The 25,423-nt window shown below is 39.6% G+C and overlaps 1 protein-coding gene across 3 annotated transcripts; it reads left to right on the top strand.

The window, feature by feature from the left end:
• Positions 1-72: 72 nt before the first annotated feature.
• Positions 73-25,296, top strand: SMARCA5 (SNF2 related chromatin remodeling ATPase 5). Of its 3 annotated transcripts, none has more exons than XM_075090491.1 (24): positions 73-422; positions 2,952-3,026; positions 5,894-6,060; positions 6,788-6,888; positions 7,570-7,670; positions 9,551-9,730; positions 11,202-11,357; positions 11,459-11,590; positions 12,485-12,553; positions 13,090-13,199; positions 13,467-13,693; positions 15,418-15,539; positions 15,644-15,796; positions 17,069-17,201; positions 17,971-18,119; positions 18,372-18,491; positions 18,614-18,724; positions 19,287-19,400; positions 19,599-19,721; positions 21,019-21,151; positions 22,139-22,257; positions 23,246-23,458; positions 23,899-24,009; positions 24,995-25,296. In XM_075090491.1, exons 1-24 carry the CDS (start codon positions 279-281, stop codon positions 25,058-25,060), a joined length of 3,129 nt encoding a protein of 1,042 aa, XP_074946592.1. In that variant the 5' UTR covers positions 73-278; the 3' UTR covers positions 25,061-25,296. The 3 variants fall into 3 exon arrangements, with proteins under 3 accessions (XP_074946592.1, XP_074946591.1, XP_074946593.1); XM_075090490.1 differs by lacking the exon at positions 73-422 and adding an exon at positions 521-835; XM_075090492.1 differs by lacking the exon at positions 73-422 and adding an exon at positions 1,665-1,778.
• The last annotated feature ends 127 nt before the right edge of the window (positions 25,297-25,423 follow it).

The following is a 25,423-nucleotide window of genomic DNA, read 5'->3' as shown; positions in this document are numbered from 1 at the left end:
GCCGCGCCGCACGCCGGCGGCCGGGCTCTCGCGAGAGCGGGGAGCCGGCTCGGTTCCTGGTTGGTGGGAGCCCGCCGGGAAAGCCGGGGCGGCAGCGGGGACGGGCCTCCGCCGGCGGCCGCGCACCGGGCTCAGCGCCCCGCCTCCACCGAGCCCTCCGGCCCCCGCCGCCGGGCGGCCGCCCCCTTCCTCCCTCCCTTTCTCCTTTCCTTCGCTAGCGCGGAGCTAGCCGGGCCCGGGCCGGGGCCCCGGCGGAGCATTGTTCTGCGGCGGGGATCATGTCCGCCGGGCAGCAGGCGCCGCCGCTGCCGCTGTCGCAACCGGAGGAGCTACCCGCGCCGCTGCCAGGCGCCAACAGCAGCGAGGCCGCGGGGACGGCTCCCTCCGCCGCCGACCCGGCCGGAGGCGACACCGAGATGGAGGTCAGGCGCTTTCCCCCGGCCGGGATTCATCCCCCCCCACCCCCGACCCCTCTCCCGGGCTCCGCGGGGCTCGGCGGCGGGGGCGCCCGGCTGCGCGGCGGCAGGTGCCCGCCATGAGGGACGGCGCCGGCGGGGCGTCCCCGGGCCGCGTGGGGCCGCGTGAGACAATGGAGGGGCGGGTGGGGGCGGGCGCGGGGCCGTGCCGTGTGCCGCAGGCGGGGAGGGACGGCGGCGGGGCCGGGATACGGCCCGGCGGCGGCTGGGGCGGGTGTGTGGGAAGGGGGGGGGGCACTCGGACGGTAGGGGACTCCATCTCTCCGCTTCCCCTCGCCTTCGACCTGCGCACACGGGCCCCGGGTGCTGTGTTCCTCCGCCGGCCGCCGCCACGGGGAGACGGGAGGCCTCGCTGCCAGGTCTCTTCGTTTATTGATCTTCTTGGAAGCGGGGTCATGGGAGGGCAGGGGGAGGCCTCCCCGCGTCCTCCCGCTCGGGAAGGACGGGTTCGGCATCCTCCCCCCCCCCACGCACCCGCGTTGTAGAGTGCAGAGGTCTCGCCGGGCTCGGTACCCGCTCCTTGTAAGCAGCGTTTCCCTCCTCTCCCTCCCTAAAAGCCTTCCCGTCGCGTGTGCTTCCTGCTTCAGCGACGAGCAAGTCCGTATTTTAAAAAGCCGTAACACCTCTCTTCTAACGTGGTTAAAACTTTTTTTGGGGGGTGTGGGGGGTTGTTTGAGCGTTTTGTTTTGGGTGTGGTGGTTTTTTTTTTTTTTGGCAACAGGTGCTTATTCCAGAAATTTCAAGGGGTTTAAGTGGTTGCCCGGAGATGCAAATTTTATCGCAGCATTGTTTCTGTAACGATGTGAGGAAACTGGTTGGTCCTGCTTTCGGCGCTGGGTGTTCTTGTGCTCTGAGTCATGCCGTACAGTCCAACCTACTTGATCTAAATGAATTTGCAAATGCCGTATTTCTCGGATGAGCAAGTAGCCAAAGCACTGTGGGTAATAAGTCCTGCTCGAACCTGCAAAAATAGGGCAATTCCGGGCTGGGGCTAAGCGCACGGAGGCTTTGAGATGCGTGCTCTTGAGGCGCCCGTGTGCGAGGGCTCTCTCCGTGCCTGCCAAGTCAGTCCCTTTTCGCGTGGGGAAGGGATCGCCTCGCGTAAAGTGACCTTTCAGTTGAAAATAGCTTCTTGGTAGTCCCGATCATCCGAGAGATTGCTTTTCTTACTCTCCAGCTAAATGGCAAGGTTTTGTTACCTTTATGGCGCCTGATGAAATCAGGTGGCACGCTGCTGCGTTTCGCACGTTAGGCGTTTCAGGAGAAACAGAAGTTGAAACAGTCCCACGCTTGTGCTCGCTGGTAGGTGGCTGCTGACTAAATCCAGCGGGAGATGAGTAAGAATATTTGGGTATGAGTTTAGAAGATGTTTAGCCATAACTTTTTTGCTTGGTTCTTTATGTTTTGACTGGCGAAGGAAGCATTTGCGTTAGGATTCTTCACGCACATGCCTTACCTGCCAGAGTTTTGTGAGGAAACGCCTGCCCACAAATATCCTGTGTTTTGCCTGCCTTTGTTTCGTGTTTTTGCTTACTTTCCTGTTCTTTTGTTCTATATTGGCCAGCAAAGACTGAATTTAGCTCAGTTTTTACTTGGCTCAGTTAAACAAATGGTTAATAATGATTTTGAAGGTATCTTGTTTGTTTCCTTTTCTCACCCTTTCCAGAATTATTGTGTAACATACTGCCTTAGCATGGTTTACGAGGGAAGGATCATCCCGTTGTGTCTGGTTTTAAGAATGGAAAATGGAATTACATGTGGGAAATGATGGGGAGAGAGTTAGCCTAATGACAGGAGAGACAAGGATAAAAATCCCCTGATCTGAAAGAATAATTGAAAGCAGTATGTCAAGGATACAGCCGGGAGGGGATGATGGAGAACTGTCCCCTCCCAGCTAACTTTTTTCTCTCTTAGTAGTGGTACCACTGGTGATAACAATTTTACTTGATTTACTAAACTAAATAGGGGGAAAATGCAGTTTGTCTAAATTCCTGCTCTGTGTACAGGATAAAACTGCAGTCCAGGTTTTTATTTAGACTTGTTCTCTTGATACAGAACAATGAGGGATTGGGGTAATCTAGAAAAAGGAAAAAAACCTTGAAACTTGTCTTGCTTTGGACCCGAACTAGCCCAGAGGCAGCTTTAGGAGAGTTTCGGCTTAGCACCCTAGAAGCAGCACGCTGAGCTCCTGGACCACAGCTGTCTCTCTCGTTCACATTGATGTTACGCTTTAATGATGGAGCTAAATCGGATTACAGAGATCTAGCTCTGTCCCTCACCCTGTGGCAGGGATCTTTGATCCATCTCCAGGTAATTTTACAGTAAGTAATAGAAAGCTGACTATATCAAAGCAGCAAAAGATGTTTGTGCCATCTGATGTGGATAGATAGTAATTTGAAACGAGCTTGTTCTCCTTTACATGGGTATCTTCCCTTGTGCAGAAAATAATTTTTTTCTAATTCTTTTTCATCTCAGGAATCTTTTGATGATGCATCACCAGGAAAACAAAAAGAAATCCAGGAAGCAGATCCTACATACGAAGAGAAAATGGTATGTAATATTTGGGGCTGTGTACAGCTATCCAGTACTTATACAGTTCTTTAAAATAGACTGAGTTTTCTGCTTGTTTGAAATCTCTTAACTGGATTTATAAAACTTTGTCTAGCTATTAAAAAAAATTAAGTGACTTGAAACCAAAAAATATCCAGAAAAAACCCTCAGACCCTTCTCCTTTTTAGCATTTTGTTCACTGGTCTTCTGCTTGTTCTCCACTTCCATTGCAGTCATTTGTGGGAATAACTGTTAGCGTGTTTTGCTGTTTCTAGGAATTATAGTCCCAGCAACTTTGAGGTGCTTTAGATTTAGAAGAATGATATAATGGGAAATATTTAAATGTCTTAGGGGAAAAAACATAATAAAAAGTTGTCAAGTTGCTTTTGAGGTTATTTGTGGAGTTGTCCTTCCTGTAGGCAAGGGGGATTATGAAGAGTTGAGTGTTCACTTTGTCAGTCATAAATGGCAAGATCCGCTAGGAAAGCGTCCATAAGTATTTAAACGGCTTTCTTTCTTAATTTCTTTCTTTCTTTCATACTTTCTTCATGTATGGAATCAGATGAAGTCTAGGGCCTTTTGTATATCACTGTTGAATATAGGAAAATAATTCCAAACTCATTTTTGAACTGCAGGAGTAGCAGTCCTTTGTAGCAGAAGTGTATTCATTTCTATTTTGCGGGGGGAGTGAGCAGTAAAAAGAAAGGTTTGGCATATGGCTTTGAGTAGGCAATGCATTCATTTTCCATTGAAATATGCTTTAGGAAGAATACTTCAAAATAGGTAGGTTCTTTCAAACAGTACAGTTCATGGGCCAAAGTAAATAAAAGTTAGCTTTCAAAATTCACAGGAGGCTGTGAGGTAAGGTTTGCTGTTTAGGACAAGCACTGACTGTAAGCCTTGGTCAACTTCTTAGCCCTTTTACTTTGTCTAGGCTGAAAGGGATTTTGTTAGCTTTTTCTGAAATTTAATTTGTTCATTGTGGAGCTCTAGTTAGAGTCCTTGAGCTTTTGAAGATAGGTGATTCTGTGCTTCACGGGTTAGATAGGAGAAAACTTAGTATTTTCCTCATTTTTTACTTCTTATAACATCCTGAATGTAAGAGATGGAGCCATCCACTCCTCGCCATCTCAACGCATTTTCTTTCTCTGTTCCTCCCTGTTTTTCTTCCTGTTTGTAATTCCAGTGTCTGTGACTGCATGTGAAATTTCTTAATAGGAAAGTGAAACCAATTCTTACAATTTGCTGCTTCCTGTGTTGTTTCTTCTTGTCACTGAAAATAACCCAGTAGTCTTCTGCTAATTTCTTTGCTACTTCCTGGCAAACTGAAGAAAGTGAACTTGGAGTTGTCTTTTCTAGCCTCTAGACAGGCACAATTATAAGGATGATTGTATTTTACTGTCACAATAGTTGGAAGATGCACTGGAGAAGGAAACAGGAAAAGTTTATCTGCTGGGTAGCTCAAGGTTGCGGAGTACAGCCTGTTCTTGTCTGTGTCCTATCTAAAAGATACAGATGTTTGTTAGTCTTTTGAAGGAATATCCTTACGCACGCTGAAAACAAGTCGTGGGGATGTGTGTGCAGTGCCAAAACTTGCAGAAGATTCCTCACCAAAATTTTAGAACAAGGAAGCTTTTGCAATGCACTCTGCATCTCTCGTACTTCTCTTTGGCACAACCAGTGAAACAAGTACTTAGAAGGATCAGCAATTTGGATGCCAGTAACATCTTACCTAGCTTAAACTTCAGAAACTGTTATGAAGTAAGCAAAAGACATCCTATGAAGAATAGACAGGAGAACTTTCATTCAGTGGATGTAGATTGTAGCTGTGTCAATTAAGCTTAAACTACAGTTGGAGTGAGCTGACTCTTTCATAGTACATAAAGGATCTCTTTTTTTTCTCTCACTCCCTGTCTTCCTGTCTTTTACATAGTGCAGGAACTGCTTGCTTTAAAGAGGAGAACACTCACAGAGTTGGCATTGCTCTTGCAGAAGTCTGGAACTTATGTTCCTTTTTACTAAGAAAACTGACTTCCGGTAACTGCAAGTTGCAAAATGCCAGGTTATGTTGTGGCAGCTGGCAGAATGTCAGGGTGGTTGCTGTTAAGCTTGGAACTGTTTTCTGTCTCGACTGTTTGTTCTAAAGTCTTGACCTGGCCTTGGGAAGGTGTGTTGATTCCAAATGCAACCTGACTCAAAGGAACCAAACATTTTAGATACTATTATTGCCTCCTGTAATCTTTTTTGCACAGCATAAACAGTGACTCATATCAAAGGGGGCAGTCTGACAAGTTTGGCTCTGCTGCTGAAATAGGTGTTCTGGCTTCTAGCAATGGGCTCTTCAGCCCCCTCCACCCACTTTCATGGTGGCTCTTTTGCTTATCTGAGACCACAGTGAGGTGGTGTATCTCACTGAGCAGGCAGGAAACTAAGGTGGTAGAAAATAGTTGTTTCCAGGTTAGTAAGATGAATGAGTTCGTTGAAGAATCCTGTGCGCATTGGGTGGGGGTAAAATTCTGGGAGGGGGACTATAATTTTTGATAGGAGAGGGTTGTTAAGGGGTCTCTGTGGCTGTATCTAGTGAAACGTGTGTAATCTTTTTGCCAGAGTCCGACTTCAGTCTTAGTAGAGGTCTGCGTTGCAGGTTTGATTTTACTGCTAGCAAAGTCTAACCTTGACCCAATACAAAAATATTGAATCTGTCAGCAACAGTTATATTGTTGATTGCCTCTTCTTTGTTATTGTAGCTATGTATATAAAGAAATGTGAATCTATATCGTTTAAAAAGCGTTTGTTAGCTTTTTCTTTTGAATGACTACATATTGTAATGTCTCACATTTGTTCCACTTAATTTTCCTTGTCAACAGCAAACAGACAGAGCAAACAGATTTGAGTATCTGTTGAAGCAGACTGAGCTGTTTGCTCATTTCATTCAGCCTGCTGCTCAGAAAACTCCAACTTCACCTTTGAAAATGAAGCCTGGACGTCCACGAATAAAGAAGGATGAGAAACAGAACTTACTGTCAGTTGGCGAGTGAGTGATGACATGTAGGCCAGCTTGTACTGTAATTATGGATTTTATTGTACTTTAGAAGTGTAAGTTAAACTTGCTAGTCTTTTGTCCTCTTTCAGTGTATGTTTTATGCTGTGTAGTTGTGGTTTTTTTCAGCTGCCCACCTGTATGTTGAAGGTCGTTTAAGAATTCTAGGAGTTTGTGTTGGTGGTAAAGCACAGTCATGATTAAAAGTATTCCAGCATGAAGAAAAGCAGGGGCAGAAAAGTAGAGCATTCGTGGCTATAAGTTGTTAGAGTTCATGGAGAGCAGCAGTACACAGCATCTTACAGGCAGCTTGAAAATCAGAAGTCTAGAAATTTGGATTGCCTTCATTGCAGCTGATGTGGCTACGGTATATTTAGCATTTGGCAGATGTTCCAGAACTTTTAAACACAGTGTTGTTCCCTGTCTTGTGGTTAAAGGCCAGTAGTGATGCACTCATGTTATCCCTTTCCAGTCACTTTGCCCTAATATTTAAGCCTGCTAACGACATGGTCATCTTATCTTACTAAGAAGCTAGTGGCTCTAAAGAGTTAAAAAGCAGCATTTCAGTTGACCTGTTAGCATGAGGTCTTTTGAAGAGTCTTGCTAGAAGCTTCTTTGGGGGTTTGCGTTCTGTACTGCAATGACATTAGATTTAATTTCAGAACAGTTTCATGTCTTTTCAGTTTAGCCAGAAACTTACTTCTTTCTTGCACTTTTTCAGCTACCGCCATCGTAGAACAGAACAGGAAGAAGATGAGGAGCTGTTAACAGAAAGCTCCAAGGCAACTAATGTCTGCACTCGATTTGAAGAATCTCCATCGTGTATGTTTCTCCTCTTTTGGTTTTGGGTTTTTTGGGGGGTTTTGTTCCCCTCCCCCCCCCCCCCCCCCCCGTTCTTTTCTTTCAAAATGTTGTTTAAAATGAAGTTTATATTCATCCTTCCCAAGGATAAAGAATCAATTCTGGGGGACAGAAGAAGGAGAAAAAAAGTCCAGCACTGGCCTAATGGGACAAAAATCTATTAGCCAGGGACTCTCTATTTTCAAAAAGGCTAGAAAGATGGTCCACTGAGTCTTGTCCTTTAGAAATCCAGCTGCTATACTTTAGTTTCTAGGAAGGAGCTAGTTGCTTTTAAGCCTGTCATCTTACAATTTTTACATATGTAACCTATCTTCTGATACAATTTAAAGTACCGAAAAGCTTCTGGTTCATTTAGCAGAGGATTCAATATTCTGTTGTTTTAACGTTCGACTGTGTTCTGATTTGGGGGATGGTGATAGAATTTTGGGTTCTTGCAGAAAACAAAGTTCTTGGAGCAGCTTGCAGAAACAAAATTAACATGTCACTGTCTCCAATCTGCATTGTCCTTGGAATTTACTGCATGAAATTTACTACTTCATTTTGTTCTGTAGCTTAGATAGTGTCAATTAGCAGGCAAAGGATGATGAAATTCTTCGGTTAAGCTTTTACAAATCTTTTCGTCTATTCTTTCATGTCTTTTAGATGTTAAATGGGGAAAGCTGCGTGATTATCAGGTCCGAGGATTGAACTGGCTCATCTCTTTGTATGAAAATGGCATCAATGGCATCCTAGCAGATGAAATGGTATGCACACAGCCTATGTTTCTGGGGACTTGTGAACACATGTGATACAATTTTAGTTCAGCTGTATACATGGCTTTTTTAATAGCACTAAATGCAATGTATAATTTGCCAAATCTTTTTTTTTATGTTTTAAGTCACTAATGTTGAGTGTCACAAGTATCTCAAGTAAAGTGTGCAGTTTTAGAAATAGGCATATGAAAAGGCAATCTGTCAACCACAAGAAACACAAAATCGGGTGGAGGGGAATAGTTCTATAGAATGATGTGTCCTCTATTTTTTTTTCTTCCTAAATTGCAGCTATTTTGTTATGGTATTCTCAAGCTGCCCTTGTGAAGAGGATGTCATGTATGAAAAGAGCAACAAATGTGGGAACACTTCCTGTTGTTGTTAGGGTAAAATGCAGATGGCAGGATACGAATGTCCTATACAGACTGATTTCAGCAGCAAGAGCTACACCAGCAGGAAATTTTCTGGGAAAATGATGCAAAGATAGATGTAGCTAGAGAGCTGTGTTAAAATTTCCTTCATACTAAGACCATGGACATTTCAGTCAGCACTGGCCATAGTAGCTTTTGCTTCTGTTTTTATTATTTTTCCCTGAAAGACAAGGGATGAATGCAGAAGAAATTGTAGTAGGTTGAAAGATAGGTTTTTGTCCTCTAAGAGATTTTAGTTATATCTGTTTTTCATAAGGATCAGATAAGGAAAAACAAAAATTAATTATATTTAAGTATATTGCATTTCTCATATCTTCTAGAAATTTCTGTGTAGTAAGGCTTCCTCAAAATAAATTAGAGGCAAATGAATCTAAATTCTTTTTTAGTAACATGTTTAATTTTGAAATGGATCAAGGATTTTCTTCAACATAAGTGCTTATGAATAGAGGACTTATTTTTGCTGAGTACAGTTCTAAGTGGAGCAGGCTTGTTTTAACAAAAAAGATTGGGAAACTTTGTAAATCCTTGGATTTGTGTGTTCCAAAATCTGTCTTGCCACTGAGGAGTTTAAATATTTACTATTAAATATTTTTTTATTCATTCTTTAATATTAATCCTTTTGAACTTACTAATGCCTTTCACACAGCTGGTAAACTCTTTTCCACATCTTACACCAGGTGGAATTGAAGGCTTGAATTTCAGAAGCAAAAGTAACTTGGACTGATGGTGTTAATTTTTTTTTTTAAATCCAATGTCATAGCATCATAATCTTTTGAATTATTTAAATATGAGTGATCAGATTTTTTCATGTCTTCCTCAGTTTTGTTCTAATTAAAATAATATGCTGAAGATACAAGGTTTTAAATATTTCTGTTGAAGAAAGAACAGAGTGCTTTAAAAAAAAGTACTTCTAAAGAAGCTCAGTATTTTTCTTTGACATATGCAGCTGTTTATGTTTGGCTTTTTTCTCACAAGAACTGACATCATGTGGCCTGTAAAAGCCTCCTTACAGGGTTCTGAATTTATTCATTTTATTTCAAGTTTAAGAGAATGCATATGTCCAGTTTGTAAAGTTCATTGACCTCTAAATAAATAACCTGAGCACACGCTAGTCTACAAAACAAAATTTTATGAAATAATGTTTTCTGGCACTTCTAAGAATATATCTTATTTGAAAGGCAAGGCAGAATTCTAACTTCACAATCCAAGGTTTGAAAATGTTACTCATTGCTTTTTTTTTTTTAATTGATGTGGGAAGCCATACAAGCTTTTCCTAACCAAGATTTTTCTTGCCTTTTGTGAGTAGCCCTGTCTTTAATATATATTTCACTTATTTGTTCAGGCTTCTGTGTCTTTCATGTTGTACTCAGAGCTCACTTGGATTTTTTAAAAGTGTTCCCTGAGAGACCTTTTTTTTCCCTGACACGGTAACATCTCTTACAGGGTCTTGGAAAGACACTGCAAACAATTTCTCTTCTCGGGTATATGAAACACTACAGAAATATTCCTGGTCCTCACATGGTGTTAGTTCCTAAGTCCACTCTGCATAACTGGATGAATGAATTCAAGAGATGGGTACCTACACTTCGAGCAGTTTGTTTGATAGGCGACAAAGACCAGCGAGTAAGTTTTGATGTGGTGTTTTTCCTGTGTAAATCCAGCGTGTGATCTTGCTGTCCTTTACCTTTCGTTCACAGGGAGGTTATTACTTGGATTTGTAGTGGTTAAACAGTAAGACCTACAAGTGCTACCTACTTAAAGTGTAACCACCTTAGAATTCACATCTATGTTGCCCAGCTATTGCTTCATCACTTCACACTCATCATTTCTTGACCAAAGGTTTTCGCTCTCCTTTTGTGAAGACAATTCACCGTCTAGACCAACAAAACTCATTAAATCTTAAAATAGGACAATAAGGTGTTTTGTGTAGAGTACTGTCATTTGTATATATATAAATCTGTAACAAAAGTAATTTGTTTTCTGCTCTACGTAGTACAGTACGCTGTATTGGCTGTAACAACAGCTCTTAAGATTATGAGGTCTGTCACTAAGGAACTGTTTACTGAAAACAGTTGTCAGCTTAATGTTGGAGGGGGCAAGGTGGGTAGCTTGGCAGAAGTGGTATGCAAACGGATCTTATTTGGTTTGAATTTTGTCAATAAAAAGAAAATACTGTTCAGCCTCTTATGGCCATGCTATTTCAATCATTTTCTTTTAGTTACTTCAGTGTCAGTTCTTAGCTCCTTTTTATTTTTTCAGTGCGGCAAAGAAAATGTAAAACACATGGAAAAGATGGTGCATCTGTAGATTCGTCAACTGAAGTTACCCATTTATTTATGGAAGGAAGAGTTATTACTGGTGCCATTAAACTTCTGCTTTTTTAGCAGGGTTTTTTTTTTTTTATTCTAAGGGCACCTAGCTCTATTTGCAGAGTTTGTTAGATTAGAAACTACAAAGATGTTGATGAAACTTGAAAGAGTTCTGGAGGTCATTGGTCCAGGTCTGATATCTTGTGATTTGTTTTCTTAGTGCATCTTTTTTTGAATCCAAAAGTTCTTACTCTTTTTTTCAGTATATTTCTTGCTTATATGAGTTAAGTTCTTGATATTTATACAGCTCTGTATTTTGAATTCTTACTAATTACTGTGTCTACTTTTAACCTTCGGTGTCAGCGTTCTAGAAATTGTTCAGTTAGCCAAATAAAGCTATGCTTGGCATTATTTTTTATATTAAAAAACTACCGTGTTCTAACCTTAAACCAAAGCAAACCTACAGAAAATCAATTTTGAGTTCTGATCTTACAGTTCAGCTGTTGAAAAACCTCATGTGTGTAGGTAGTCATCTGCAGTTTCCAAAGCCAGAAGTTAAAGCTGAAATCCCTTCCCTGCTCTGCCACAAGGGTTTTAGCAGCTTCAGCGCTGACAAAATTGTCAAGCTTTACAATGGTTATATGCTATATTGCCTCTATACTTAATTTTGTCTTTTCTTGCAAATTTAGTAGCAACATTGTCTTAAAATTTTAGCAGCACTAGTGTGTTCTTTTTGTTCTAGGTTTGACAAAGCCTCAGTAACTAACTGTCACCTTGTTGTCTAGGCTGCTTTTGTCAGAGATGTGTTGTTGCCTGGAGAATGGGATGTCTGCGTAACGTCGTATGAAATGCTTATCAAAGAGAAATCGGTATTCAAAAAGTTTAACTGGAGATATCTAGTTATAGATGAAGCTCACAGGATTAAAAATGAAAAATCAAAGGTAATTTATACTTCCACTGAAACATATTCATTTGCGCTATTAGCTAGTGATGTGGGGACTAGTAATATTTTTATATTTGCTCATTTCTCAATGTCCTCCAGTTATCAGAAATCGTGAGGGAATTCAAGACTACAAATCGGCTGCTATTAACTGGAACTCCACTTCAGAACAACTTACACGAACTCTGGGCACTTCTTAACTTCCTTTTGCCAGATGTCTTTAACTCATCTGAAGTAAGTCTTCATTTCTGCTAACCAATTTAAAATAACTTTCTTGGTTTTCCAGATTTGAAAATAGATAAGAATATGTATAGTTAGGAGTATCAATTAGTGATAACGATAGACTGACAGTTAGAAATGTTTCCAGAATTGTGAAATATAATAGGGAAGGCTATTTTTTCTCAGCTTGGCCATTTTTAAGAGCTGTTAACATCTTGGCAGATACAAGAGATACTTAAAATCACATTGTGAAGACAATCTCTGCATTTCAAAATAGGTTTAAACATTGTGGTGGCTAAACCAGCTAGCTTTGTTCTTATATTTAACTATAAGTTACCTTACTGCTTAGCTAAGACTTCTCTTCTGTGAGCTGGGAGATATTCTATGAAGAGCAATAGACTTCACAGAGAGAAGCACGTGCCTAACCGTTCTGATGAATTGGGAGTGTAACATCTGTAGAAGGGGCAGCTTTGTGGTGCTTTACACAAAAATTTTACTTTTTACTTTTCATTTTTCATAAACTGCTGCAGCAGTATGCTTTCTCCAGATAGAATTTGTCCAATGGAGTGACATGGGTGAATCCTTTTCAACAGAAGGACTCTCATATTGATGATTTTTTTTTTTTTGCCCCCCCCCCCCCCCCCTTCCAGTGGTACGGAGGTGTTTTGGCTTTGGTTGTTCTTTTGTTGAGTGGGTTGTTTTTTTGTCTGGGTTGGGGTTTTTATTCCTTTTTTTTTTTTAAGACATTATGTTATAGGGCCTTCCATAAAAATTGACCAAAGTGGGTAATTCGCTCTTTTAGTTACTGCCTGTGTAAGAGAATCACCTGAGTTGTACATATTCACCATTGTAATGATATTGCATTGTGAAAGGAAGCCTCTTAATGTACCAATGATTTTGTTGATACAGGACTTTGATTCATGGTTTGATACAAACAACTGTCTAGGGGATCAAAAGTTAGTGGAACGTCTCCATATGGTAAGTCTTCCTGCTTTTTGTATGAGTGTTATGTTTGCCTACGTTAGGTTCTAAATAATTCTTCTAATGCTTCTTGTGACAGAATGTTAGGGTAAGCTACCTTATTCCAGAAACGATGGTAGACTTTCAGAATGGGTTTGGCGAAGCTCAGAAGATAAAGTGTTTCTTGAAAAGGAAATTGTTTTGGAAGGGAGAGAAGGGTCGATAGTTCTGGCTTTCAGGGTTCTGAAACACTTATATTAAAAACACTGGCTATGAAGAGACTGAATATTTCAGTCAGGCAAAATTAAAAAAAGAATCAAGGGGCATAGCACCATCGGAAAGATGATTTTAGCCTAATATTTGAGTCTTCCAAATAAAACATGTGTATATTCCGATGTGTAATAACCTGTTCATATAGATTGCTTTTTCAGATGATCTGGTAATAGGTCTGGTGTTTGAGCATTTATGATAGAGAATATCTGCACTGCTTTTGTCTGTTGACCTGTTCAGTGTTTCAGTTTCTGAAATACGTTTAACGGTGCCATCTCTTTCAGGTGCTACGACCATTCCTTCTACGTCGCATTAAGGCTGATGTAGAGAAGAGCTTGCCTCCAAAGAAGGAAGTTAAAATTTACGTGGGTCTCAGCAAAATGCAACGAGAATGGTAATTCGCATGCTTGACTGTGCAGTGATTAAGTCTCAGGAGTGTGCTGCTTGTGACTTGATTATTGTGTGGAACTTAATTCTTTCTGGTGTACTCCTAACTCATACATACTTCTTGTGACACTTTTGTGATGACAAAATCACGCGTATCAGGGAGAAGTACCTGATGAAATGAGGGGAAGGGTGAGCTTTTGACTGTACTTACCATTTAAAGAAAGGCCCACTTTGTTTCAGAGTTCCAGAAGTTTTTTTTCTTGCTTTCATGTAGGTATACACGAATCCTAATGAAGGATATAGATATATTGAATTCAGCTGGGAAGCTGGACAAAATGAGACTCTTGAATATCCTCATGCAGCTGCGAAAATGTTGCAATCATCCATATCTCTTTGATGGAGCAGAACCTGGTCCGCCTTACACAACAGATATGCATTTGGTCACCAACAGTGGCAAAATGGTAGTGTTGGACAAATTGCTACCTAAGTTGAAAGAACAAGGTATGCATCTCATTTTTTGAGAGTTGCTTGGTTCAGTGATAAAAAGTGAAAGTCAGTGCGGTTTAATGTTTCCACATACCCTGAGCAAAAATCATCACACATTAGCCAGGATGATGTTGGCTTCTAGCATGATACCAGCTTGTCATGCACTCTATCTTAAATAGTTGATAGAAAAACAATCTGTGAAGTGCCTTCATAAATAATAGGATCAGTAGTCCATTATGGCTTTTTGTGATGGTGAAATGTTTTGATTTTTTCCTTTCCTGCTTTTTTTTCCTCTCCTTTTTTTGAACCAGCTAAATTGAGACCACAGAAACATCAGTTGATCTGGACTTCAGGTTTTCTTTCTTAGCATTATTAGCTGTTTGAAACATAATCATGTGGTATTTCAGCCACTCCTTTGATTTGCCATGAAGTGCTATTTTAGATTACAAGTCAGGTAGGGTTAAAGTCAAGTCCTTTGTGAAATGCTGGTATTCCTTGCTGGGTATTTGAGCAGTACCTGAGTTTTTCCAGTGAAGTCTTTAAGGCACGCAAACATGGGGGAACACTCAGTTATTTAAAAGTTATGTGATAGAAGGGACAAAGCTCTGGAATACATTACTGTAAAACTCAGTTGCCACATAAAAATTTATTCTGCAGTCAAAAATTAACTCATTATTTTAATGAGTATGCTTACTGAAGTAAGCTGGCTGAAGGAGTGAAGGCGAGTTTGTGACTGGGGAGCCACTGCAGAAAACTAAAACCAAATCCAAACCTCAGCCTTAGGTAATATAAAAGTAACATGTAGTTCATAGCCAGGTGTCATTCAAGTAGCTGTGGTGATATGCGTCATTGTGAAACTAAAAAAAGAAGAATTTAGTGGTTACCATGCTGCTTTTTTTTGTTTTTGTTTCTTCTGCTGTGAGGCTTGTTGTTGAGGCATGGCAATTAAAATTGGCCTGATCTGAAATCAAATTATCATCTTAAGCAAAAGACAGTTCATTATTAGACCTTGAGTCCAAAGGACCAAAAAAAAAGTCATACTAGAAAAACATAGGGGAAAGTGTTTTACTTAAATCTCTCAAGTAAGTTGGAAATAGTTGTGTGTATATGCATAAATTACTGTACATTTACATTTTTTGGCAGTTGTTTTTTGGCAGGTAAGTAAACTGACAAACCTTTAAGAAGAACTTACTTCATTTCTAGATATCTTAAATCCAAAACAAATACTTCAGAATTTCATTCTCTGTACTCCTTGATGTTTTTATATTTGTTACCAGCTTGCTTGGTTGTGTCTGGGAATGCTTTGATAAGGAGTACAGCAGAAAACAAAAGCAAAAAGCCAGCTGCTAACTAGACTGTAATATACAGTGAGGGAAGCAAGTCCCATGAGAGAAGCAAGCACAGGAGCCTACAGACTAGTAGCTAAACAGCAATAACAGCTATGAATTTGGTCTAGCACACCACACCCCAGTCACATCTATCATTGTCTGGAACCCTTCAAGCCGCATGTTGAGCACTGAAAAGGACTGTTGTGGTTTAACCCCTGTGGGCAGCTAAGCCCAACGCAGCCACTAGCATAGAAGCAGCTGCAGCCCTGCGTTACGTACTGGCTTCTGCAATTCTACCTGCTTTTCTTCTTAGTACGTGGAACTGCGCTTCTTCCCTTTCTGGTAATACAAACTTTTACAAAGTTTGGTAAATCTTATGTGAAAACATAAGGAAACTTTTTACCCAAACAGGATCAAGAGTCTTAATCTTCAGTCAGATGACCAGAGTCCTAGATATCTTGGAAGATTACTGTATGTGGCGAAATTATGAATATTGTAGACTGGATGGACAAACACCACATGATGAAAGACAGGTATTTAAAATTTTAAGCGTTTCACTGAAGTGTGAAATTAAGTTTCACTTAATAGTACGTGTAAAACATTTGTTTCAACTGATTTGTTCCTTTTCTTTATTTAGGCATCTATTAATGCATATAATGAACCTGGTAGCTCAAAATTTGTGTTCATGTTAAGTACACGGGCAGGAGGTCTTGGAATCAATCTGGCTACTGCTGATGTTGTAATTCTTTATGATTCAGACTGGAATCCACAAGTAGATCTTCAAGCTATGGTAAGAATCCAGATGGAAAGTATGCTCTTGTTTTTTTTTTCTTCTCTTTCTCACAGAACTTTCCTAGAAATGTGTGTGTGGCATGATACAGTAGTTCCAAAATAAAATGGTGTTTTTCATGTTTTAGGTCAGGAGTAGTACTTTTAAGACTAATTTTTTTTTTCAGTTCTAGTGCAGCTTCCACTGTGTGGAACCCTTAGTCCTGATGATTTATGCAGTTGGAAATGCTGAGTATGTGCTAGGGTACTCCTAGTCATATTTGATGAGAACAGCCTGTTTTTTTTTAATGTGTTAATTGCAAAACTATAATGCTTGACTACTGTAGGGAGTGGAGGTGAATGTGTTTACACTGTGTTCGCTGATACCTTGGAAATGAGACAGGGAAAAGCTGAATGAAACTTTTCAAAACCTGCTTTTTATGGTCATGATAAGTGAGTGAGGCCTTTATAGCAACCATCTTTAGTTTTCTTTTTAAGTATATTTGCATGCATCTGCAACCTCAGGAGTAGCATTAAGAGCACTACTGACCACATAATGAAGTCAAGCTGTCTTAAAACTACCAGTGTTTTCTGACAAATGAGGCCTTTCACTGACAAATCTTGTAAATTTATTCTTAATTATTTTAGTGAAGCTGCAGGTTCTCAGGTAGCCTAGCAAAGCTTAGGTCAAAAGAATGATGCAACTGGTGTCTGGAAGCTAAAGCGAGAGAGTTCCAGCTGCCACTAAAGGTGGAAGTTCAGAATACTAAGTCTCACAGCAGTTAATGAGTTGCCTGTCGGGTGAGGTGGTGCATTGTGTTTGTCTTGAAATATTCATGGCACAACAGAACAATTTTGAGAAAGGTAGTGTTTAGTCAGTACAGAGATAATTTCTTAAATACTTTGATTTTACCCAAGGTTACCTAAGGAAGGTCAGATGCATCCAGTCATCTCCCTGTGTGGTTTAACCAAAAAACCCACCTCCCTAACACACACTATATTTAGGTATGACATCTGGAGACATAATCAGTGATGCTATTTGAAAAACAAACAGAAAAACCCCAAAACTCCCCAAACAAACCCCAAACTTGTAATGCAGATAAGAATGTGCTGTGTTGGGTAGTCATGTAAACTGGATGTCTGTAAAGATTTAACTGACCTATGCTATTCTGTTTTGTAAATTAGTATGTTTGAAACTAATGAAAATTGAAGACTAATTATATGGTTGTGCTGGAAACCAAGTACTGACTCTTTGTTACTCTTTTTTTTTTCTTTTTCTTTTTCTTCTGCCTAGGATCGAGCACACAGAATTGGCCAAACAAAGACTGTTCGAGTGTTCAGGTTTATCACAGACAATACAGTGGAAGAAAGAATAGTGGAACGTGCAGAAATGAAACTGCGACTAGATTCCATAGTCATTCAGCAAGGCAAGTATTTGAACGTAACTTGTTTGTATATATGATATGATTCTCTCCTCTTTTTTTTATTCTGTCCTCGCTTTTTTTCCTTCCTCTCTCTCGCCCCACCACGTATAAACTATGGCAAAATCAGCATGTAAGAATTAATGGGAATGTTGCTTTTGCCCCAGCTGAACTCTGAAGATAGAGTGCAAAGGCATGATCCACTTGAAAATTTATTTTACTGTAGGGTAGGCTTTTCCTCACTAACTTCTTGATTCCCTCCCTAGTGATAGCCACGTATGACTGGATATAGTAAATTGGTTTTAGTTTTTGGTTTTTGTTTTTCTCGTTTTAAAGCTCTCAACTTCTGCTTTGAACTGGAGAAATTAATGCCTTTCTTTTAATAGGTGGGCATAAGTGATGACAGTGTAACCTTCTTGGTTGACTTGATTGGAATCACTAACTTTATTTAAAAAAAAAAATCAGTAAGGTTTAGTCTGGAAATAGAAAATGTGCACCATAACAAAGCTTATATGGAAGACTTCGCATCCAAAATTATGTTTGTTTGAACACAATTATTGTATGTGGTCCCTGGCTGGATGTTGCTGGCTTTTGAGTTTGCTGTTTGTTTTTTGTTTTTGTTTTTTTACCTTTTCCTTCATTTGGAATTTCTGTTACTGAGAGAAAAGGGTACAGCTTTAACTTGGAAACATAAGGGGAAGAAAAATCATGTATTGCTTCTTCCATAATGTAAACTTTTTAGTTAGTTGCTATCCTCCAATGCCTTTACCTTCAGGAAGACTGGTGGATCAAAACCTGAATAAACTTGGGAAGGATGAAATGCTGCAAATGATTCGTCACGGAGCGACCCATGTGTTTGCCTCAAAGGAGAGTGAGATTACAGATGAAGATATTGATCACATATTGGAAAGAGGTGCAAAGAAGGTGAGATACAGTTAAAAAAAAAAAAAAAAAAACAAAACCAAAAACCAGAAGCCCACCTGTACACATATACTAGCTTGCCATCAAATTTATCCCTAGGCAAAAACTTGATTGTAAGCTGGAGAGAAGCTGGGGTTTGCTATTGAGGGTTTTCATATTGGTCAAACATGGTTGGTTGTTCGGCTGTTGTAAATGAGATGTTTTATAATGAAGTACCTTTCAAAATTGCTACTGTTCTTTTCTCTCTCCTCCAAGACTGCAGAAATGAATGAAAAGCTTTCAAAGATGGGTGAAAGCTCACTCAGGAATTTCACAATGGATACAGAGTCCAGCGTGTATAATTTTGAAGGGGAAGACTACAGAGAAAAACAGAAGGTAAGATTTAAATATTAAGTGGTAGATATAGACCTAGTTTTATATAAAACTTGCAGTTGGTCTGAATATTTTGCAAGGCTTAGTGTTAATGTTTTTTGGGGTGGTGGGATTTGTTTTTATAGATGGCATTTACAGAGTGGATTGAACCACCTAAACGAGAAAGAAAAGCCAATTATGCTGTGGATGCTTACTTCAGGGAGGCTCTTCGAGTCAGTGAGCCAAAAGCACCCAAGGTGAGTTGGCTAATTTAAAAAACAAAAAAAAAAGGTTCAAATATGCATGATAAATGGTTAAAGCTGAAAGCAAGAAATTGGTCTTTTTTCATAAAAACTGCTCTATTCACTTCTATAAAGTGGGGAGGCAATTTAAATTTAGAAAAATCCAAGGGACTTGAGGCAAACTTCTGTGAGGAAGATGTAAGAGCAGGATAAAACTTGTAAGATGTTAGGAGGGTAAGACCAAGATGTTTCTTGTTTTATTTTTATTTAAGCAGCTGTGGATTTTTCCTTACCTGTGGAAGATTTCCTTATTGCTGCTCAGAACACCTGAACTTTGTTCAAGGGGATGCTTGCGTGACTGCTTCCCCAACCGCTGTCTCCTCCCAAAAGACCCGCTCCCTTTTCTCTTGGGTCTTTTGTGTAGCCTGGTTTGGTTTTTTTTTTGTTAAGTAAAGAGAGTGCGTTTTTGTAAAAGTAAAGCTTTTTTTTTCTCTCTCATAAACTGAAATCAGTTATTACAAGCAAACAGATTCTGGATGTGAAAGGGAGTCAAATACAAACTTTGTGTGTATTTCAGGCACCACGGCCTCCAAAACAGCCAAATGTACAGGACTTTCAGTTCTTTCCTCCACGCCTGTTTGAACTATTGGAGAAAGAGATTCTCTACTACAGGAAAACAATTGGGTACAAAGTGAGTGAAGAACACACGCGGTGCAATGGTTTACTGCAACGTTAGGAAAATACGTACTTGTCCTACCTTTCACACTAACTTAAATGACAGAAAATGTGTTGAGTTGAACAAACTCTTAAGTTCTATTAAAAGAAAAGTGGCAATTAGCAATTACCTGTGAAAAATAAACCAAATTTTACAAAATGCAAAACCTTTCAGGTACCTCGTAATCCTGATCTGCCAAATGCAGCCCAAGCACAAAAGGAAGAGCAGCTTAAGATTGATGAGGCTGAACCTCTTAATGATGAAGAACTAGAAGAAAAAGAGAAACTTCTAACGCAGGTATAGTTGGGTCTTTAGCGAGACTGAAAGCAGTTGAAGCTTGCTTTGTGTTTTATAGCGTTACAGGAGGAACATTTCTTGGTCATTGATTCATACATGCCATAGTTAACAACAGAGCTGCAACTTTTGGTTCATCCTGAAAGGAGGTTTAGCCTATGGTTTGTTTTGGGCCTTGGATACATATGAAGAATGTGCACCAAATTAGTGTATTCAGATTCTACCAAATCTGATGTACGTTCTGTGGATTTTAAGCCTGACAAATAAGAACTAGCCCAGTGTCAGAGTCTGGCTTCCCAAGTTTGCACTGACTGTAGACCATGACATCTTTTCTCAGCTGTGGGACCTTGCAGACCAGCTGTAGAGCTGAATGTGCTACTTTCCATGTTATTTAAAGTGTATCATCTGCCTAAGTATTACGCCCCTGTGGAAGTGAATCGTGCAGGGTGAATGGTCAGTTTTCCTAAACTATGACTGGTAGTGGATAGTAACCCTCTCTGTAAGAGAACATAAGCTGAATACATATATAATTAGGTAGATGTACACTTAAATAATTTAAAATGGGTTAATGCCTCTTACACCTTATTTGGATATTATATGTTCACATTGTATTTTGGTGGGGGAGTTGGAATTACAGGACAAGGGCGCTTGTTTGAGCAATAATGCCCTGGAACAGTTCGCTATGAGAAACATAGTGAACATATAAACATAGTGAACATATAAAGTAAGCTGTGGCTAAATCATAACATGGCTGGCAGAATGTTTTACTGTTTGAAAAAGTTATTGCTAATATGAAATTAGCCTATTTTGGCAGCTGATAATTTCAGCACTACTCTTTCTGTCCCTACTGACGATCCATCATAAGGTAGCTTTAGATCTTCTAAGGGAGAGTGACCAGGGAAAGTGGCTGATGGGAGCTGTGGGGCACTTACTTGGTGGGCCTTTCTAACAAAACAAGACCGTTATAGAGACTATTGCCTCACTTGAAGGATTTTTCTTAAAAAGTGATCCCATGTTCTCGTTCAGAGAGTAATTTATGAGCTGAAGACTTTTATCTGAAACTAGTAGGTGGTTAGAGAACAAGTGCTAATCATTACACAATATTTAGATGGTGGGACTACAGTGACTGCAGTATAAAGACCAGTTTTTCTACTAACTTTAAACTGCAGAGAACGCAGAGGCTTAATACTGTTGGCACGATGGAAGCATTACAGGCCATTTAAAGACATCTAGTGAAACAAATTTGGAGTGAGACAAATACTGAACTTCTGTGCAATGTTTCCTTTTGATTGCTATAAAGGGATTCACTAACTGGAATAAGAGAGATTTTAACCAGTTCATCAAAGCTAATGAGAAGTGGGGCCGAGATGACATTGAAAATATAGCACGAGAAGTAGAAGGAAAAACTCCAGAGGAAGTCATTGAGTATTCAGGTAACTTACTTTCTAAGCAGTCTGTGAGTCTGTACCTAATGCTGCTTTCCTAGTTTGAACTGCCTGTGAACATGGTAATGCCTGCCTTCTGAGAATTTCTTAACACGGTTCTTGAAGACTTTCAGGGTAGAAGTTTACTGGTGGATTTGGGATCTACTGATGTAGATTTTTACCATCTTTAGACCCTGCATAATTAAAGTTGTACTAAAATGTGCATATAAACTGTCACTGATCCACTTTAATATATCCTAAATGTTCCAACTGCATAGTGCTGTCTTCAAGTCATGTTACTTGCTACGAAGCCGTGCTTAGCTGGAGAGATTTCACTTTTTCCTGTATTCACTAACCAGTAGTTTTCTTGAAACTTTACACCGTTATTACCTCATCCTCATCAAGAGTGGGATACGGTAAACATTTTGTGACTGAATGTGTAATAGCCATTGACTTTTGTAGCCACTGGGCTACTTGCTGTTGATGTCTCAGAAGTCTTTTCTAATGTAGTGCAGCTGCAAGGTCCTGGGGCTAAATTTCTAAAGGTATATAACAGCTTACAGATGTGAAAAATTCTTTTTAAAAAACTTTTTATTTAAACACCTAATTGTCTTTTAGACACTTGCTCTAGTCTTTGGACACTCAGTTGCCCTCCTGCTCTCCTCTGTAAAAATGTATTGCTGTTTTATCAGTTCCTATTTTAAGAAGCTTTTTTCTTTGAGGAGTCTGGCCAACAAAAACCTTTCTGGCCTGTATCTCACACCACATTTAGACTGAGGACCCCTATCTCTACCCTTTTCAAAATGGCATTTGTAATACTGCAACACAAGGTATCAGGAAATGAAGGTTCCTTGTTGGGCAAAGGCATGCCTATTTTTATACAGCAGTAATTTCTGGTAAAAGGAAGTGATGTCTAATATTTTTTTTTAAAAGATAAAATACCCCCTAACTTTTAAGATGCATGATAAAAAAACTAACCAATTGTTCTTTTCTCAGCTGTATTCTGGGAAAGATGCAATGAACTCCAAGACATAGAGAAGATCATGGCTCAGATAGAAAGAGGAGAAGCCAGAATTCAGAGACGAATCAGCATTAAAAAAGCACTTGATACAAAGGTAGCTTTGCTGTGTTTCTTGCTTCCTTTATTTCCCTGTGCGTGGGAGGTGAGATGAGGACTCTATGTCTCACCAATGTTATTAATGCACGAAGACAACATCTTGGGCATGGTATTTGTCTCTTTTGCATATTCTTCTGCAGTCGCTTCCTGTAGTTTTCCCATACTATGGAAGTGCTGTCCTGGCTGATAGCTGTGATGATAACTTTAGGTACAGCCTAACCTGATGTTTGTAACAATCACCTTTATCATAGGACAAACAGTTCATACTGTTGTATAACAAACTCCCACTTACTAATGCTTTCTGAAGAAGCAGAGTTTCTTTTGGACCCATGTCACTGAAAATAGCATATATACACGTTTAGAGCACGTAAAAAGGGAAGCCTTAGCAAGCAGAGGAGGCTTTCGTTCTGATCTGTGTTTCACCAACGAGGGTTTGGTAATGAACAAATTTGTAGTAAATCAAGACAGTGTATCCGAATTTCCCCCCCACTTCAGGTTTGACTAGTTAGTTATCTCTTCTAGGGAGGCGGGGGAAGAACAGTGTCTGACTCAAATAACCAGAATGCAGCTGAACCATGTGCCACAGTCTCGTGCACCTTTTTACTCTTATTATGATTTTGACTGTTCCTGAGGATTTTTTATGTTAAAAAGGATCATTGCCATTTGAAGCCTGGCAGTTCCTGACCATTTTCAAATGTAGTGACAGGTCTGACGTCTGCTGTTAACCAAAAGATCACAGACAAAGCTGGCTGTTGTATAAACCAGAATCTACCAGTTTAGGTGGTGTTGGTAAATGCACTATCTAGAACCCACAGTTCCTTACATGTGGTGACTGAGCACTAGAGATCATAAAAGATCTAATTTTCTAACTTGGTATTTGGTCATCTGCCTGTCTTCATGGGATGTATTGCTTTCATATAATAAAAGTTCCCTGCTAATTCTAAACTATTTCTTAAGTTTTATATGATCTTACTTGTTGTGTTTAGATTGGCAGATATAAAGCCCCTTTCCACCAGCTAAGAATATCATATGGTACTAATAAAGGGAAGAATTACACAGAAGAGGAGGATCGCTTTCTAATCTGTATGCTTCACAAGCTAGGATTTGATAAAGAAAATGTCTATGATGAATTAAGACAGTGTATCCGAAACTCCCCGCAATTCAGATTTGACTGGTTTCTCAAGTCCAGGACTGCAATGGTATGTATTAATCTGTTTTGCTTTTTGTTCAAGAATGCCTATGACAACACAGTTATACACCTGGCTCATTAAATAGCTTCTGAAATACTGAGGTATGTGTACGATACATTAAACTTTTATAGACTTTCCATCAACTGTAGTGGATGCAAATGCAGTAACCTAAAAAGCCTTACAGGAGGAGAAATTCAAAATTCCAAGGTACGGTTTTTCAGAATCAACATGATTTTGAGTTCAGTACAAGCATGTTTTATAAAGCAACCATCTGTGACCAAATCCAGTCCTGTGAAGCCAGCCAGTAACTATGAAAAAATATTTCACTCCTTTTTCGCTCTGTCGAGATAGAGCAAAACACTTGCCTACTTACAGGCATTTCTAATATTCTAATATTTTTACATTAAGTGGCTGCCTAATATAGTGAGTGACTATGTTGTGCAATTTAGGAGCTGCAGAGGAGATGCAATACCTTAATCACCCTGATTGAAAGAGAAAACATGGAACTGGAAGAAAAGGAAAAGGCAGAAAAGAAGAAACGTGGACCAAAACCATCTTCGGTAAGATTTGAGAAGGCATTTCTGTGGAAAAGCTCATTTAAAGCCACCAACAACAAAACCTTATAGGGCCGCGTTCAGAGCGGCTTAAAGTTCACGCTGTCACTCAGCTAGTACAGTTGTGGATGTCAGATAAAGGAAAAGAAGTTTAGGTTCTAAACTGTAGCTCACATGCTTGGAGCAGGTACACCTGTTACGTTTTGGGTCACTGCGTGGGTACACTCTATAGGTTTACCCTGGTAAAATAAACCAGAGATTTATTTGGCCTTTTGATTAATTTTTATCCCTAAAGAAACTGCATGTTTACTGCTGAGGCATACGTAGGTGACCATTCATTCCACTTTGAGACTGCTACAGATCTGTTTACAGGTGTTGCTATGTAGACTCTGCTGTCTGCCATCACCTTCAGCGTATGGGGCGGGGTTGGTCACGACGGGCTTCTAGAGCTAAATTTGAGAAAACAGCACATATGCTTGACTACTCTGCTGGCTAAATTTAGCATGTTGCTAAATACACAGGCCTGCTTTGTAAAAGAAACACCAACTTTACCCATTTTCTTGCCTAGATTTGTTGTTCAAGTTGTTGCCTATAGCTGTTGTATCAAAAACTTAGAAGCACAACTTATTTTGCAGATGTGCAGAAATTGGTACAGTTGAGTGGTGGACTAGTAAGTTTCTTAGAACCGTTCCCAGAATATTTAATCAGGTATTGAGAAATACCGTTGCATAACTAGGAAGCTGTGTAACATCCTTATTTGCTTCTAGACACTTTTTATGTCTGTGAAACTGTACTCTTCCAGAATTGGAAGAGTACAAAACAAGGGCTATCCTGAAGAAGATGTGCATATTTGCCTTATTACAACATTTACAACGTATCACATATATTACAGCTGCCAGGGTGTAAATCATCTCCATCTGCTTTGACTTGAAAGGCATCGCTTGCTTACAATTTTTCTATGACAATAACTTATAAATAACTTACCTTCCAGGCACAGAAGCGCAAAATGGATGGTACTCCTGATGGTCGTGGAAGAAAAAAGAAGCTAAAGCTGTGAATGCAGAATTTTTATAATCACTAAATTTAAAAAGTAGTTCTTTAATTTACGGGTCTTCATAAGATGTACTGTATAATGCTCAACTATTATGTCATTAAAGGACATCGGGTTCATCTGTTTACTGAACTAGAAACATAGTACTTAATGTAGTTTCACTTTTTTAAAATGCAACAGCTGTGCTGAATTTTTTTTACCATTAACACTTGAAGTAATAAATAGGCTTCATTTATTAATAAGGCTTCATGTGACTTTTGTTTTCGTTAGTGTTTCCACTTGAATTATCTGTATTTAGTCATCCCCAATTTTTTTTCCTCTTAGGGTACTGTGAACACTTTTTGCGTTATGATCAACAGAACTATTTAG

The sequence above is a fragment of the Phalacrocorax aristotelis genome, chromosome 4 (genome assembly GCF_949628215.1).
Source record: "Phalacrocorax aristotelis chromosome 4, bGulAri2.1, whole genome shotgun sequence".
NCBI classification, from domain to species: domain Eukaryota; kingdom Metazoa; phylum Chordata; class Aves; order Suliformes; family Phalacrocoracidae; genus Phalacrocorax; species Phalacrocorax aristotelis.
Note: the sequence above shows the minus strand (reverse complement) of the source record. Positions and strands in the feature narration are given on the sequence as shown.

Excerpts from the sequence above, each read along its gene's own strand:
- SMARCA5 (XM_075090490.1), top strand. The coding sequence starts at position 536 with ATGAGGGACGGCGCCGGCGGGGCGTCCCCGGGCCGCGTGGGGCCGCGT. Across the intron at positions 18,492-18,613 it reads ACTACAGAGAAAAACAGAAG|ATGGCATTTACAGAGTGGAT; the intron begins GTAAGATTTAAA and ends TTGTTTTTATAG. Across the intron at positions 19,401-19,598 it reads GGAAAACAATTGGGTACAAA|GTACCTCGTAATCCTGATCT; the intron begins GTGAGTGAAGAA and ends AAAACCTTTCAG.